The 16,965-nt window shown below is 40.8% G+C and overlaps 2 protein-coding genes across 3 annotated transcripts; both read left to right on the plus strand.

The window, feature by feature from the left end:
• Window positions 1–894, plus strand: LOC125384483 (vegetative cell wall protein gp1-like). Its single transcript, XM_048403920.1, has one exon. The coding sequence runs from the start codon at window positions 1–3 to the stop codon at window positions 892–894; it is 894 nt and encodes a 297-aa protein (XP_048259877.1).
• An 810-nt stretch (window positions 895–1,704) lies between these two features.
• Window positions 1,705–15,333, plus strand: LOC124131665. 2 transcript variants are annotated; one of them, XM_046495095.2, is made up of 3 exons: window positions 1,705–1,976; window positions 3,981–4,418; window positions 14,590–15,333. In XM_046495095.2, exons 2-3 carry the CDS (start codon window positions 3,989–3,991, stop codon window positions 14,760–14,762), a joined length of 603 nt encoding a protein of 200 aa, XP_046351051.2. In that variant the 5' UTR covers window positions 1,705–1,976; window positions 3,981–3,988; the 3' UTR covers window positions 14,763–15,333. The 2 variants fall into 2 exon arrangements, with proteins under 2 accessions (XP_046351051.2, XP_046351052.2); XM_046495096.2 differs by lacking the exon at window positions 1,705–1,976 and adding an exon at window positions 2,811–2,994.
• Window positions 15,334–16,965: the final 1,632 nt, after the last annotated feature.

The following is a 16,965-nucleotide window of genomic DNA, read 5'->3' on the forward strand; positions in this document are numbered from 1 at the left end:
ATGAGCATCAATCCCACTACCGCCCACCCCAGCCCCCTACCCCTACCGCCCACCCCAGCCCCCTACCACTACCGCCAACCCCAGCCCCCTACCCCTACCGCCCACCCCAGCCCCCTACCACTACCGCCAACCCCAGCCCCCTACTCCTACCGCCCACCCCAGCCCCCTACCCCTACCGCCCACCCAAGCCCCCTACCACTACCGCCCACCCCAGCCCCCTACCCCTACCCCTACCGCCCACCCAAGCCCCCTACCACTACCGCCCACCCCAGCCCCCTACCCCTACCACTACCGCCAACCCCAGCCCCCTACTCCTACCGCCCACCCCAGCCCCCTACCCCTACCCCTACCGCCCACCCAAGCCCCCTACCACTACCGCCCACCCCAGCCCCCTACCCCTACCCCTACCGCCCACCGCAGCCCCCTACCACTAAGGCCCACCCCAGCCCCCTACCACTACCGCCCACCCTAGCCCCCCTTCCCCTACCGCCCACCCCAGCCCCCTACCACTACCGCCCTACCACCCACCCCAGCCCCAAACCCCTACCCATACCGCCCACCCCAACCCCCTACCACTACCGCCCACCCCAACCCCCTACCACTACCGCCCACCCACGCCCCCTACCCCAACCCCCTACCCCCTACCCCTACCGCCCATCCCAACCCCCTACCCCTACCGCCCACCCCAGCCCCCCAACACCTATTACTACCGCCCACCCCAGCCCCCTACCACTACCGCCCACCCCAGCCCCCCAACACCTACCGCTACCGCCCACCCCTGCCCCCCAACACCTACCACTACCGCCCACCCCAACCCCCTACCCCAAAAATATCAATTGGTCGCCCCCTTATGCCAGCTATGCCAGCTATGCCAGCTATGCGTTTGAAATATAATTAAATGACAATCCTGCCCAGGATATCTTCTTAAGTTATCACATCTCTTTCTATTACTCAATGATATGATAGTAATGTGATAGATTTGGATTTTCTTGATCGACCCGTGAAGATCCGGGTTAGAATAGGTCTTCATCAACCCATGCTTGCCGTAAAAGGCGACTATGCTTGTCGTAAGAGGCGATTAACGGGATTGGGTGGTCCGGCTCGCTGACTTGGTTGATGCATGTCATCGTATCCCAATTGCGTAGATCGATGCTCATATCAATCACTGGATTGTCTGGTCCATACTCGTTTATTTACAGACCGCCGTCACATAGCTGAAAAAAAAGTTGAGTGCGGCGTTGAACAACAAACAAACATACCGACTCACACAATCACCTACTTATGATTCTTGGTTTGTCCCCACTATAACCGTGCTCACAGGATTACGCTTCCCCCTATATTGAGCGAGGCGAGGTGAGATGAAATTTGGTTCAACGTTGCGTCCAAGATTATTGCACTTATATAGCGACGTCAATACACGTGTGTGTGTGTGTGTGTGTGTGCTTGTAGCTTAGACCCTTAATGCCGAGCGCCAGACAGGGTAACAACAAGTACCATCTTTTAACGTCTTGTGGTATGAGTCTGCCAGGGATCGAACCCCGGACCTTCCGCTCTCCGGGCGGACGCTCTACCACTAGGCCACGGAGGCGGTCACACTGAGCGAGACAAGTCACAATAAAATTCCCTTTCTGCACAAGACACCGGTGTTACAACTTCAATATGGACCAATGTCACCAGTGAGACTAAAAATAGCATGATCATGTAAGCCTCGTTTGTTTATTACGAAACGCGTGGAAGGAATGCTCCATGACTACCTCTGACACGTCATAACGAATAAACAACAATCAAATGTTACATACGCGTAGCCTATACATAGGGAGATTGCTATCAATCTATTCTGCAACGTGAGATCATGTTTTTCCCCCAGACAGATAAGACCAGGAAGTAGGTGCAGAGGGAGTTCACTCAAGTTTCTTTTCAAAATGATGTCTACGAGATCACAGCCTGACAGCGTTTTTAAACACGGTGGAATTTAGGTAAGTCTGTGTATTCAATTTTCGGGCAGAATATACTAGTACCAAAAGACGTTAAAATATGGTACTTGTTGTTACCCTGTCTCGCGCTCTGCATTAAGGGGCTAAAACAAGGACTGGTCGGCTCGGAGTCAGTATACTGTGTCTGAGTGGTGTATTCATGTTAAACTGCGGAATGGTATCTCAGTGAGCAAGCACTATCATTCGGCATCAGTCTGGATTAGTACAAGCAGCCACACACACACGTGCATGCACGTCGCCATATAAGTGCAATAATCTTGGACGCGACGTTATACCCCATTCACCTCACCTCATCATTTATCTCAGTGAGTGCGTGAACATGGTTAAACGCTTGAATACGATGTCAGTGATGTCGCGGGTGTCAGCTGTCAGTAGGAAAGAATACCAAACGTGACGTAGGGCGTCGTCGCGTACGAGTATTGTGTTGACAAATCTTGGATTCGAAACAACGTCCAGCATATCCTAGTGCGGCGAAGGGAGGTCACAGTATATAGGAATCGCGGCGCCATAGATTACTATGTCGCCCGTGCTCTCTAATTTTGTCAGATATTCTGTATCATAATACACACACTTTGTTAGAGGAAGAGGACAATGTGTGCTAGATAACTCTAATCCGTGTCCTGTTCCCTACGTTCAAGTCTATTGCTCATGACCCACTTTATTATTTCATAATGTAACACACGAACTACGTCCTTTATTTATGAACATAAATAAAAGTTCAAAATGCTGACAAATTTCCTACAAGGAGGTACCTTATGTGTGTGTGTGTCATCGTCTATCGTTGTATTCTCAGATAACCACTGGTTGTCACAGTACATAAACACAAACGTATAGGTCCCGGCGCTTGTCAAAAAAGGGGTTGATAATATTGACTTAAATGACTAGACAGGTCTAGCAAAGCCTACTGCATCTAGAACATCATACATTTTACACTTCAATCGACCCACGAAACAATGTCGACATTGGTTGAGGCAGAGGTACAGCTATCAGCAGCTATCAGGTGAGTAAGTACATTGACAATCCCTCTAGATAGGAAAGTGAACCATAGACTTCGTGGGTGCTCGTTGACACAAAAGCAGCCATTTGATATTCTTGAGGGGTATGTGTATGGGACTGAGATTTTGTGTATGAATGCTAGATATCTTTTCATTTACAGCTGCAAAAATAAACCCAGTGGGTCGGTGTGGTCGGTGCTATGGTTCTTGTTGACCATTTCTTGATTAGTATACATCATACTGTTTGAAGAACTATTTGTAGCATCATCATCATCATCATCATCAGCAGCAGCAGTAGTAGTAGTAGTAGTTGTAGTTGTAGTAGTAGTAGTAGTAGTTGTAGTAGTAGTAGTAGTAGTAGTTGTAGTTGTAGTAGTAGTAGTAGTAGTAGTAGTAGTAGTAGTTTAGGAATAGAACTGACCATAACAGAAGTATATTTATAAAGACTTGGGCTACTAGCCCTTCATCTTACATTTACAAACTAAACGCAGGTAGATCTATAAATGGCGGAGGGAGATCAATAAAAAATACTTCTAATGATAAACATGATTTTATATATTTTGCGGTATACAAATCGCTGTTTTACTGTTAGAACTGTTACTACTGTTCTATCATTCCTAGACTTTGGACAAAGTTTAAATTTTCAACTTTTATGACACCCCTATTTTCACCAATCGCCATGCCTGTGAACTGTGTTTAGAGTTACCTGCCCTTTACGGGTACCCGTGGTTTGGGACATGACCTTCCAGACAACGGAACAAGGGCTGGAATTTAAAATGAAATCTTTCTTCGCCAAGTTCTGCAACAAGTAACAATGTGTTCTATAGCTTGTGATGGCATGATAGGAAGAGCCCTTCATCTATTTGGTCGTGTGATCTTGAAATATTTACTATATGCACCTTTTTGTTATTCTCCTTTGTCATACTGTGATAGTTTTATTTCGACATACGAAGACAATGAACGTGACCCCAGTGTCTGTTCCGGATTGTAGGTGTGAGTATGATGGCAGCTCCCCGACAGACGTCATGTTCAAGACCTACCCAACAGGTCTACGTGACCCCCTACAGCCTTAAAGTCGTCACGTACGTCGGTGACGTCATGGCCTTACCAGCCGATGCAGTTGTGACGAGTGAGAAACAGGACCTGGATCGGGAGAGCCAGGTGACAACGACACTTAAAAAGAGTTCCAAGGAATTTGCAGAGAAAAGGAATGAAAAGAAGAGAACAACGAGACGGTTCAAGTCGTGGTCAGTTCACACCACCCACCTGTTGAATCCATCGCCGTTTACATTTGTCTTCCACGCCATCGTCAAACGTCCAGGCGAAACCAACAGGTGGGTGATGAAAATGAGGAGGTTATACAAGACGATCATGAAGAAGGCCGAGAAGTATGGCGTGCAAGTCCTGGCCGTTCCTCTTCTTGGTACAGGTGAGGTAGCGTCTTATGGTTTATGCTGCTAGAAGAAAGGTTCCAAGGCTATCAGACATCCTGTACTTATTGGCCATTGGTGTGAGAGAATACATGTCCAGTGTATAACATCAAGAAATATCCTTATATTGATTTCTTATTTTGCAATCCATAATATTGTCTAAATAACGTGTTTTTTCAAAGAATAGTGACAGTAAGTCGGGGGTGGCGAGGGGCAAGGGGGCTAGGGCCCAGTTTTTTGCCAGTATATCATATGAACTATTCTTGGAATTATTGCACATGAGGCCTCATAACATAAAAACAACCTTAGCTAATGTTAACCTTAACCAGTAAAGTAAGACTTAAGATTACCTTAGTCTGTCGTTATGCCCGTTTCACATAGCAACCGCAGCTCGATCTCAATTCGTTGTGTCAACCTTAGCGCTAAGTTGCAATCGTAAGGCTGTGCGACATCGCTCGCTGAAACCATGACTATTTCTAACACAATTTAGTGGCGAGTTTAGGACCAGTTTACCTAATCGTCAAATATTCTAAACATGAACGGTTACGAAACAAACGCTGATTGCCACCACATTGTTATCTACCTTTCTTAAATAGCATGCCTATATATTGTTTAAAATCCACCTGTAATTACACCCCGATGAAATCATATAGCACAACAAATTTTGTATAAACAATTTAGACCAATTCTCCTCAGCTACGAACATGAATCCAGTCGCGGAAAGATTCTCAAGATAAAAAGAGACTCATGCCTCGACAGTTTATCTCAGTGATCATCACACATTTCTTGATAGGGTCAATTTTCTTTGTACATATAGGTGGAGGCCAATTCTCAAACACAGGTGGAAATACCAGTTGTTACTATATGTACTATGAACGGCACGATATATACATTCACAGTGTATTTCCGATCAGAACTCAATCTTATCTTACTTATACCTCCTTATGCCCTTATTATACACAGCAAACTACGTTTATAACGAACACGCTTATAACGAACTGACCGATGTAACAAACTTATTTGTTAGTCCCGGCAATTTGTTGTATATATAATGTAAATATGCTTATAACGAACTACGGTTATTACGAACTAAATTTGTGGTCCCTTTGACTTCGTTATAACTGTAGTTTACTGTACTTCATTTGATAATTCTAATCCGATATTAGCAGTACAGTAAATAAACGAGTATGGACCAGACAATCAAGTGATTGATGTCATGGGCATCGATCCACGGAATTGGGACATGCATCAACCAAGTCAGCGAGCCTGACCACCCGATCCCGTTAGTCGCCTCTTACGACATACATAGTCGCCTTTAACGGCAAGCATTGGTTGCTGAATACCTATTCTATGGTATGTAATGACCGTAGCGTTGTACATGAACTGACGGCCAAAAGAAATTTTACCGCTTTAAAAATGGAATTGCAAAAATTCAAACTAATCAATTCAAAACACATCGTCCAAACACAACAATGCTCTATGCAGTAAGTGATACATGTCCACGGCACGATTTCCGTGTGTAAAAAATGAGAACAAGTGAAAAACACGTGCCTCTTCAGCAGCCGAAACTACAAGTGCAATAAGGGTATATAAATAATACGGACGGCATGTCAGACACTCACACTGATAACAAAACAAACACCACAGAAATGCCCACATTGCAAGAACGTTTGGTTGCTTCCGTGTTGCTGTATCTAACATGATGCAACGTTAGAGACAGACCAGGCAGACATCAGACAGGCCAAGAACAGACCAAGGGTAACTACGCCCAGTGAAGACAGGCACTTGCGTACTTTGCATCTCCGAGACATCAGCAACGAATGCCTTAATATGGTTAGTCGACAGATAGTGGCCAGGCTACTACAGACATTACTGAGGACAGTTATTGACATCGTAGTCAGAGATTGAAATGGGCCCGGACTGTACGTCGTTGGAAGCGACGTGACAGGCAGAGGATCGTCTTCACTGATGAAAGTCGGTTTTATCTGTTCAGAGCTGATGGTAGACAGGGGTGAACGAACGGCGGCGCGTTGCCGCCCGGAGGTCGTGCCGTGTGGTAAAGAACGTGTTATGTTGTGGGGATAAATTTGTTGGCAAGAGAGAACACCACTGGTCATTAACTGACATTTGACAGCTCTGCGTTACATGAGAGACATTCTTCGTCCGCTGTCCTACCATTTCTTCAACAGCTGCCACGTGGTGTCCTTTATCAGCATGACAACGCTATGCCCATACATCCCGAATCGTTACAGAACTTTCTTACAGCCAACATACTCAACGTGTTGCCGTGGCTTGCACGCTCCCAAGACATGGCCCCCATTGACCTTTTTCACACTTTCGCCATCTTGGATCGAAAACGAGGCTTGGAGAGCATAGCTCCATGCAGTGTGAGTCGCATCAGCTGATAGGGAACAGACAGCATGTTGTGCAATTCACTGATTGACATTTCAAACAAACAAAAAATGGTATCCTCTGTATCTTATACAGAAAATATTTCACATTTAATCCTGAGGTCCAACTAAAATATGCCTGTAATACACTGGAATTAGCATTTTGCTGTCAGGATCTCGGATGTGAATCGAAAGGTGCATCTCGAGATACGTATTTCAGAAATAGATTGTCTTATCATAACCTCGTCGGCATATGGGTACAATGTGACAGTACATTCAATGACAGAAGTTGTGTATCGTAAATGAACCGCATAACATGAAACACGTCAGTGTACTTTTGCAAATTCGCTCAGTCAATGCTTGGCTTGGCGACCTCGAGATCGTCGATCATGTTTATTTCACGTTTCATAGTGGTGTTTGCTGCACAACGCACTGCCATTTTGCCATGAGTCCAGTTGACAAAAAACACTTTTTCTGCTATGATTTTCATCTAAACATATTATGATGTAAATGAAATTAGTTCAAAAAATAGCTCGTGTGTCAAAATAAATATTCAGAAGGGGCGATAACTCTATCCAGTGTGTACAATGACAGATGATACTTTACTTGTTCTTCAAACATCACTTATTTAACCGATTTTACCGATTGAGATTGCACCGTGCACGACAAAAGTAATAATGTGTAAACTGTTGAAAATAAGTTAAAAGGAAACTTAAAATTGATAAATATAAATAATGCATGAAATTGAAGAAATATAAGAATTGATACAAACACCAACTTCTTGAACACCCTGACCTAATCCTGTATGATGATAGGTAATTGTATATCAAAAAGAAGCTACTAATACATTTATCCTGAATAGTTTGAAAATGTCTTGATCAGATATGAGTAAGATAAAATAACAAAAGATGAAAAGGAATCAACTTCAATTGGAAATCAAGCCAAGATAAAACATATGTATCGGTGCAATTATGTTGATGGAACAATCTGGATTTCTCATATTTAATAAAGAAAAACAAACCGAAATTTTCATTTCTTTATTTCTCACAATATTAGTTTACAAAACTTAACATGGATCGGGTGTCTTTGTCAGTCAAAAGCACCTAATTTAATTCCAGGAGAAAATAATTTTCTTGCTTGTAAACAAATGGTACAATGTACTTTTTTCCGTGTCTGATAAATATTGGCCATTTTGTTTCATGAGTGAATAAGGCTTTTCACTTCCTCGTCCTATTTAAGTGAAGTGTGACAGGAAGCACATGTGTTGATTGAATGAATATGGCTTTTCACTTCCTCGTCCTTTGACAGGACGCACATTGTAACCAGTGTGTTACTGTCAGCAGAAAGCTCCTCCAGACATCCATCACCGGATACTAGTACTTCATTGTGTTGACTTGCTGGAAATGAATAATTCAATAATATTGTAATAATATTTCTACTTCCATACATTGTTTTATAAACAATGCATATTCACCTTCTCTCAAAATATTGCTTATTTAGAAAACAACTTTCTTCTGAAATAGAGAAATTTAAGGAAAATTAATCACAGTGTGTTACATTACATGCTACTTTAGAACAATCTTAAAGGCATCAATTCATCTGATATGTCTAAAACGCAAACAGTATATTCTGTGTAAACAGTAAACACAACAGATGCATCAATTCAATTCAGCTCTTTATATCAATGTCACACAGAAATTCCCTTTTGTTTTAATATTTGTATTACCGGGATGTATTTAATCATGAAATACTTTGTTTAGCCCAACCATGCTGAAAACATACTTTCGCTAGAGTGAAATAAATAAGAGTTTGATTAAAATCAGGTGAAATATCACATTTTGTCACACCTACAGTCAGTCTGCCTCATTGACACTATGGTTTTCTGAGTAAGGTCATGAAGATCACAAAGAATATATAAGACTTGAATCTTTTTTGTCAAATGAAATGTTTATCTCTTCTTGTGGTTTACTAAAGTTGATATCTTGACTTGAACATATTAACTTTGTCAGATCACAAGATGAGATAAATTCATGCTACATGTCTCATCGTTATTTGACAAGGAAAACAAATTTCTTCCATGTTTTTATATATTTTTATATTTCTCGTTTTGATTGAATTATAAAAATTATTAAAATTATCACACCACTTGACTTGATTGAAATAAACTAAAGTTCTTAAGATTGTTAACAATAGTAAACTATTACATCATCAGAATATATTATAGCCTGCAACCTCGGGGTATCGCGGTACTTGTCATGTACGGAACAAAATGCACTCACTAACCTTTATGTTTATTCGTGTTCTCTGTATCAGATATCATTCATGTTATCAAACAATGCATATTTTATTGATAAAAGTTCATTATTTACATTAGTAGCTCCGAGTAAAACCCGGGCCTTGCGCTCAGTTTGATAGGGGAGAGAACTCCATCGTATCGCGGTACAGAGAAAAGTTGTGTATGGAGGTCCGAATTGGACAAAAAGAGGACATAATTCTACAAACCACTTAGTATGATCTTGCCAGATATCAGTGATTTTTCCAGACAAGTGCAAAGACAGCACAAGTAAAATTCTAAATGTGTTATCTGTAAAAGGTATTCAATGCATGTTTACAGAAAAGTAAGAGAAAAATATTTTAAAAATCAAAAACAAAATATCAGAAATGATATTCTAAGATCGTTTATAAAAAAAAATTGGATGACAATAATTTGTCACATAATGGAAAAATGTTAAACGTTAACAATAAATATATAAAAAAACACTCCTAGTATGCCCAAAGTATGTATTTATCTTTGGCTACTAGTGAAGAACGTATTTCTAAGTTTGGCATTATGGCCCTTATGATCTCCCAATAGATTCTGGACACAGAGCGGGAGAAAATGTGCGGACTACGTAACTTCCGTTACCTTTTTAGTCGCCATGAATATGCAGATGATGTAGTTCAGGTCGATAGAGAAAGTTTACTTGGGGAATTGCGGGTTATATCGTTGGCCATTGTAGATGGGGGTAAGGCAATATTACAAAAGATGCCAGAAATATGTATCAACGCATTAATAACTCCTTACTTACAGCAGACGGAACATTCCGAGGAAATTGAAACTGTTTACGAAGTGTGCACTTCCTGGTTACTGATTAGCATTAAAAGACAGCTGCTAAGAGGCGTGTCCCTCGTGAACTACCGGAAATCACAAATGCCGCGATACGATGAATGCCGCGGTACCATGGGGTCCGAGTATAATTATTGCAAAATGACACAGTAAGCACAACTATCTTCTTACATATAAATTGATATGATTAATAATCAATAATACATGGCAATTGCTTGCACAAAAGAAATTATTTTGTTTGAAAAGTTTCAAAACATGTTTGTGGACATAAAACCAGATGGGTTTCACAATTAAACAAAGGGAATAAGTGAGTTATGATTGCAATACGCATGGGAATTAAAAATAATTCTGTTTATACTTTAAGTTTATAGTAATGTCAATATCAATTTATGCATTTGAAATATTTGAATACAGACTGTTAAAGAGTTATCTGTTTCTGTAAATTATATAAAGATCACATTTAGATTGAACATTTGCTGGCCATTAATTAGTTGGGTTTTTGTTCATTTCATGATATGATTAATTTGGTACAGTAAAGTAAATATCATTTTGGTAGAAATATTGTTTACAAAATTGCAGATCAAACTTTACTTTACTTCAAATATTTACACACCCTTTATGTAATAATTCATTTGAAATATTACACCTCATGCTATCTAATCTGTCAATATTGACAATCAAAATAACAACTGTTCACAATCACAACAGCACACGTAGATCTAGAGGTCTAATATTTTAATTGGAATGCATTTGAGTCCATTACAATTTACATCAAATACGCAACTGATGTAAAATTCTAATTTGTTACGACTGTAAATTCTCAGTAGGTTATAATTTGATACATTATATCAACATATCAATTTAGTTATTTTCTTACATATATCTAGATATGGTCAAAAGGTCAATATTTCGACTTCAAACACAATCCGCAAAGTTATTTAAACTAACAATAAATAGTTTGGCTTAATGGTGTGTAAACAATGAAGTATTCTTTACAAGATCTCAGTAGCATTTATATTAAGTCTGTTCAGCTACCATAAACTGCACTGGGAGTTACCAGGTGGCCATGGATATTTTAAATTGAAATCACAACAGAACGGCCAGTCTCAAATTTATATCGGTAAGGAGACCAGATAACAGTAGAATATATAGTTTGTCAATGATAAGAATAAGAATAATGTTCAATACTTATGATAAATGTACCGGGATGGTTAAATTGTCACAGTTTGTCCCAATTGCGTGTCTCCATGTGTTTCATGTGCTATCCAGCCTTCACCTTCTGCTCTCCAAGCCTCGCTTTCAAATTGGAAGTAGCGAAGTGTGAAAAAGGTCAATAGAACACCTCTGAGATGTCATGGATCATCGTGTTCGACACTATTACATCTTCCAGCCAACCGCCAAGAACTGATCCAGGCCCTCCAAGAAGAATGGCGTCGTATCCAACGTAACGTCGTCAGACGACTGAGTTTTTCTGTGCGAGGAGAGTTTTTGCGTGACTTTTAGCAGGGGTGGTGGTAATACACGCTATTAATGCAACCTGTCATCAACGGGGCACGGGTGGCCCAGTCGTCTAAGGCGCACGATTCGCTGTGCAGAGTTGCGTCCCTCGGGCACGCCAGAAACCTATGATTGTGGGTTCGAATCCCGGTTCGCCCTGATTATGTTTTAAGGTTTGTTAGCACCATACCAGTGCTCGTGGGTTTCACCGAAGTGGTAAACGTCTTAGACCTGCATCACTTAGGTCTTTCCTCCCACATTAAGCCGACACACTGTGATATAACTGTAATAATGTTAAAACCGGCGTTAAACCCAACTCACTCACTCACTCATTGAACTTGAGCGATTTTAGTGACAATGTGTGCCCTTTGTCCATTACGTTGAAACGCTATATCGGATACAGTATGACATTTTAAATGTTGATTTCGTTGAAATTTTGATCTTTTCAATACATTTTACTTCATGCATTATTTTTGGTGATTTTTAAACGAGGGTGATTTCAAACTATGGTAAAGTTTCTTTTGGCATCTGTTTATAAAGACACAAGTGTGGTTTGATAGTTATGCTGTGTGGGACATCATGTGCATCTGTTTATAAAGACACTATTGTGGTTTAATAGTTATGCTGTGTGGGACATCATGTGCATCTGTTTATAAAGACACCAGTGTGGTTTAATAGTTATGCTGTTTGGAACATCATGTGCATCTGTTTATAAAGACACCAGTGTGGATAAATGGTTATGCTGTGTGGAACTCAATGTGTATCTGTTTATAAAGACACCAGTGTGGTTTAATAGTTATGCTGTGTGTAACATCATGAGCATCTGTTTATAAAGACACCAGTGTGGTTAAATAGTTATGCTGTTTGAACATTCTGTGCATCTGTTTATAAAGACACCAGTGTGGTTTAATAGTTATGCTGTGTGGAACATCATGTGCATCTGTTTATAAAGACACCAGTGTGGTTAAATAGTTATGCTGTGTGTAACATCATGTGCATCTGTTTATAAAGACACCAGTGTGGTTTAATAGTTATGCTGTGTGTAACATCATGAGCATCTGTTTATAAAGACACCAGTGTGGTTAAATAGTTATGCCGTTTGTAACATCATGTGCATCTGTTTATAAAGACACCAGTGTGGTTTAATAGTTATGCTGTGTGGAACATCCTGTGCATCTGTTCATAAAGACACCAGTGTGGTTTAATAGTTATGCTGTGTGGAACATCCTGTGCATCTGTTTATAAAGACACCAGTGTGGTTTAATAGTTATGCTGTTTGGAACATCCTGTGCATCTGTTTATAAAGACACCGGTGTGGTTTAATAGTTATGCTGTTTGGAACATCCTGTGCATCTGTTCATAAAGACACCAGTGTGGTTTAATAGTTATGCTGTTTGGAACATCATGTACATCTGTTTATAAGACAATATTGCGGTTTAATAGTTATGCTGTGTGTAACATCATGTGCATCTGTTCATAAAGACACCAGTGTGGTTTAATAGTTATGCTGTGTGGAACATCATGTGCATCTGTTTATAAAGACACCAGTGTGGTTAAATAGTTATGCTGTGTGGAACATCATGTGCATCTGTTTATAAAGACACCAGTGTGGTTAAATAGTTATGCTGTGTGTAACATCATGTGCATCTGTTTATAAAGACACCAGTGTGGTTTAATAGTTATGCTGTGTGGAACATCATGTGCATCTGTTTATAAAGACACCAGTGTGGTTTAATAGTTATGCTGTGTGTAACATTATGTTGATGTGTTTATAAAGACACCAGTGTGGTTAAATAGTTATGCTGTGTGTAACATCATGTGCATCTGTTCATAAAGACACCAGTGTGGTTTAATAGTTATGCTGTTTGGAACATCCTGTGCATCTGTTTATAAAGACACCAGTGTGGTTTAATAGTTATGCTGTGTGTAACATCATGTGCATCTGTTCATAAAGACACCAGTGTGGTTAAATAGTTATGCTGTTTGGAACATCCTGTGAATCTGTTTATAAAGACACCAGTGTGGTTTAATAGTTATGCTGTTTGTAACATCATGTGCATCTGTTCATAAAGACACCAGTGTGGTTTAATAGTTATGCTGTGTGTAAAATCATGTGCATCTGTTTATAAAGACACCAGTGTGGTTTAATAGTTATGCTGTTTGTAACATCATGTGCATCTGTTTATAAAGACACCAGTGTGGTTAAATAGTTATGCTGTGTGTAACATCATGTACATCTGTTTATAAGACAATATTGTGGTTTAATAGTTATGCTGTGTGTAACATCATGTGCATCTGCTTATAAAGACACCAGTGTGGTTTAATAGTTATGCTGTGTGTAACATTATGTGCATCTGTTTATAGAGACACCAGTGTGGTTTAATAGTTATGCTGTGTGTAAAATCATGTGCATCTGTTTATAGAGACACCAGTGTGGTTTAATAGTTATGCTGTGTGTAAAATCATGTGCGTCTGTTTATAAAGACACCAGTGTGGTTAAATAGTTATGCTGTGTGTAACATCCTGTGCATCTGTTTATAAAGACACCAGTGTGGTTTAATAGTAGTGCTGTGTGTAACATCATGTGCATCTGTTTATAGAGACACCAGTGTGGTTTAATAGTTATGCTGTGTGGGACATCATGTGCATCTGTTTATAAAGACACCAGTGTGGTTTAATAGTTATGCTGTGTGTAACATTATGTGCATCTGTTTATAGAGACACCAGTGTGGTTTGATAGTTATGCTGTGTGTAACATTATGTGCATCTGTTTATAAAGACACCAGTGTGGTTTAATAGTTATGCTGTGTGTAACATCATGTGCATCTGTTTATAAAGACACCAGTGTGGTTTAATAGTTATGCTGTGTGTAACATCATGTGCATCTGTTATAAAGACACCAGTGTGGTTTAATGGTTATGCTGTGTGGGACATCATGCCAAATCGTGAGTAATAACACTAGTGCTGGATAAATGTTGAATGTGGGACATCATGTCGATCTGTGCGTTAAGACTATAGTGCTGTATACATGTTGTGAGGGACATCACGTCGTCATGTGCGTAATGACACTAGCGGTGTATATGTTAGTGTTGACATGTGGGTCCGTCTGTAATGCTGACAATCCTGTCTTGAAGCTTCAGTTTTAAAGCAATGTCTATTGTCTGGTAATGTTTCCAGGTCGTGGTGGTGCGAAGCCCCAGGAAGCTGCGCAGGCCGCCGTGGAAGCCATTGCTCACTATAAACCCAAGTGTCTGCAGAAGGTGTTTCTTGTAACTGTGGAAACATCCATCGCTGAAATAACGGGATCCCAGTGTGAATTTGTATTCAGTCCCTTCTTCACAAATAAATAATAATCATCACAGTAAGGACCCTTATGTCGTGCTAAACGACATACCACTAAGGCAAGTTCAAAGTGCAAGCAATGATGACGATGGCGACGATGGCGACGACCACGATGATAATGACGATGACAATGACGAGGATAATGGCGACGATGATTAATGAAACTAATGAACAAAACAGCAATTACATATTGTTTTAAGACGAGCGTCCAGTGCCGGATTGAGACATGCGGGGACTTCAAGGAGGATGCAGCGGGTTGTCTGAACGATCGTGCAGAATGATGAGGTGTACGTTTGATGTACACCCATTCTTGTAAAAACTTTTGGCGATGGGGATTTATTATTTGAGGAATCTCATGTGAGAAATGAAATGTTTTGACTAGATATCAGAACTTCTAATATGCCGTACTTACAATTTCCACGAAGGAATTTCCTTTCATTACGAACACCATCTCTGACACTGGACGTTATCGCGATGCCAGTCTATCTGCCTGGAACTATGATGTGATGTGAAAATAGGGTATCGTCGATAACAGGATTATATCACAGTTTTGGTGGTCAGGGTGGCCAGGCTCGCTGACTTGCTTGATGCAAGTCGTCGATCCCAATTGCGTGGATCGATGCTCATGATGTAAATCACTGGATTGTCTGGTCCAGGCTCGATTATTTACAGACCGCTGGAATATTGCCGAGTGCGGTGTTAAACAACAAGCAAACAAACAAACAAACACATTCACAAAGTCATCCTTCTAGCAACTGTTGAAGAATGTGAGAATGTTATTGGTGTTTCACGGTGTTTATTTAACACCCTCAGCCGGATGTAATTTGCTCCAGTCGCCCAGATGTAGATTGCAACCCGAATTGCTTGGATGAATGAGACATTAACACCATGTTGTTGTTGTTGTTGTTTTGTTGTTTAATGCCGCACTCAGCAATTCAACACCATGATTCTTTATTCAGTGAGAGAATGTATTTCATATACTTGTGTATGGTACCATGAATGTTATTTATTCATTTATTAAACTTATTTTATATTCCTTTTGTATAGTGAAAAAAATTTTTTTTCAAAGTTTTTTGAAACTTTAAATACTATCTTGTCAGTAAAAAACCACAGTAACGGCAACGGCTGAGTTAAACGTAACTTTGAACCCGATTTCAGTTATGTTACGGTGTGTCAATTTGATGTGGGAGGAAAACCCGAAGTGATGCAGGTCACCCACGAGCGCAAGCATGGTGATGAAAAACGCACACACACGCCAGGCCAAAGTTGTGCCACTCCACTCGTTTCGTACGTCATAAATGTCATTAAACGCCTGGCCAATGTTGTGCCACTCCACTCGTTTCGTACGTCATAAATGCCATTAAACGCCTGGCCAATGTTGTGCCACTCCACTCGTTTCGTACGTCATAAATGCCATTAAACGCCTGGCCAATGTTGTGCCCCTCACTCGTTTCGTACGTCATAAATGTCATTAAACGCCTGGCCAATGTTGTGCCCCTCACTCGTTTCGTACGTCATAAATGTCATTAAACGCCTGGCCAATGTTGTGCCACTCCACTCGTTTCGTACGTCATAAATGTCGTTAAACGCCTGGCCAATGTTGTGCCACTCCACTCGTTTCGTACGTCATAAATGTCATTAAACGCCTGGCCAATGTTGTGCCACTCCACTCGTTTCGTACGTCATAAATGTTATTAAACGCCTGGCCAATGTTGTGCCACTCCACTCGTTTCGTACGTCATAAATGTCGTTAAACGCCTGGCCAATGTTGTGCCACTCCACTCGTTTCGTACGTCATGAATGCCATTAAACGCCTGGCCAATGTTGTGCCCCTCACTCGTTTCGTACGTCATAAATGTCATTAAACGCCTGGCCAATGTTGTGCCACTCCACTCGTTTCGTACGTCATAAATGTCGTTAAACGCCTGGCCAATGTTGTGCCACTCCACTCGTTTCGTACGTCATAAATGGCATTAAACGCCTGGCCAATGTTGTGCCACTCCACTCGTTTCGTACGTCATAAATGTCATTAAACGCCTGGCCAATGTTGTGCCACTCAACTCGTTTCGTACGTCATAAATGTCATTAAACGCCTGGCCAATGTTGTGCCACTCCACTCGTTTCGTACGTCATAAATGTCATTAAACGCCTGGCCAATGTTGTGCCACTCCACTCGTTTCGTACGTCATAAATGGCGTTAAACGCCTGGCC

The sequence above is a fragment of the Haliotis rufescens genome, unplaced genomic scaffold (assembly GCF_023055435.1).
Source record: "Haliotis rufescens isolate VD_foot unplaced genomic scaffold, xgHalRufe1.0.p SCAF_1, whole genome shotgun sequence".
Lineage (NCBI taxonomy): Eukaryota > Metazoa > Mollusca > Gastropoda > Lepetellida > Haliotidae > Haliotis > Haliotis rufescens.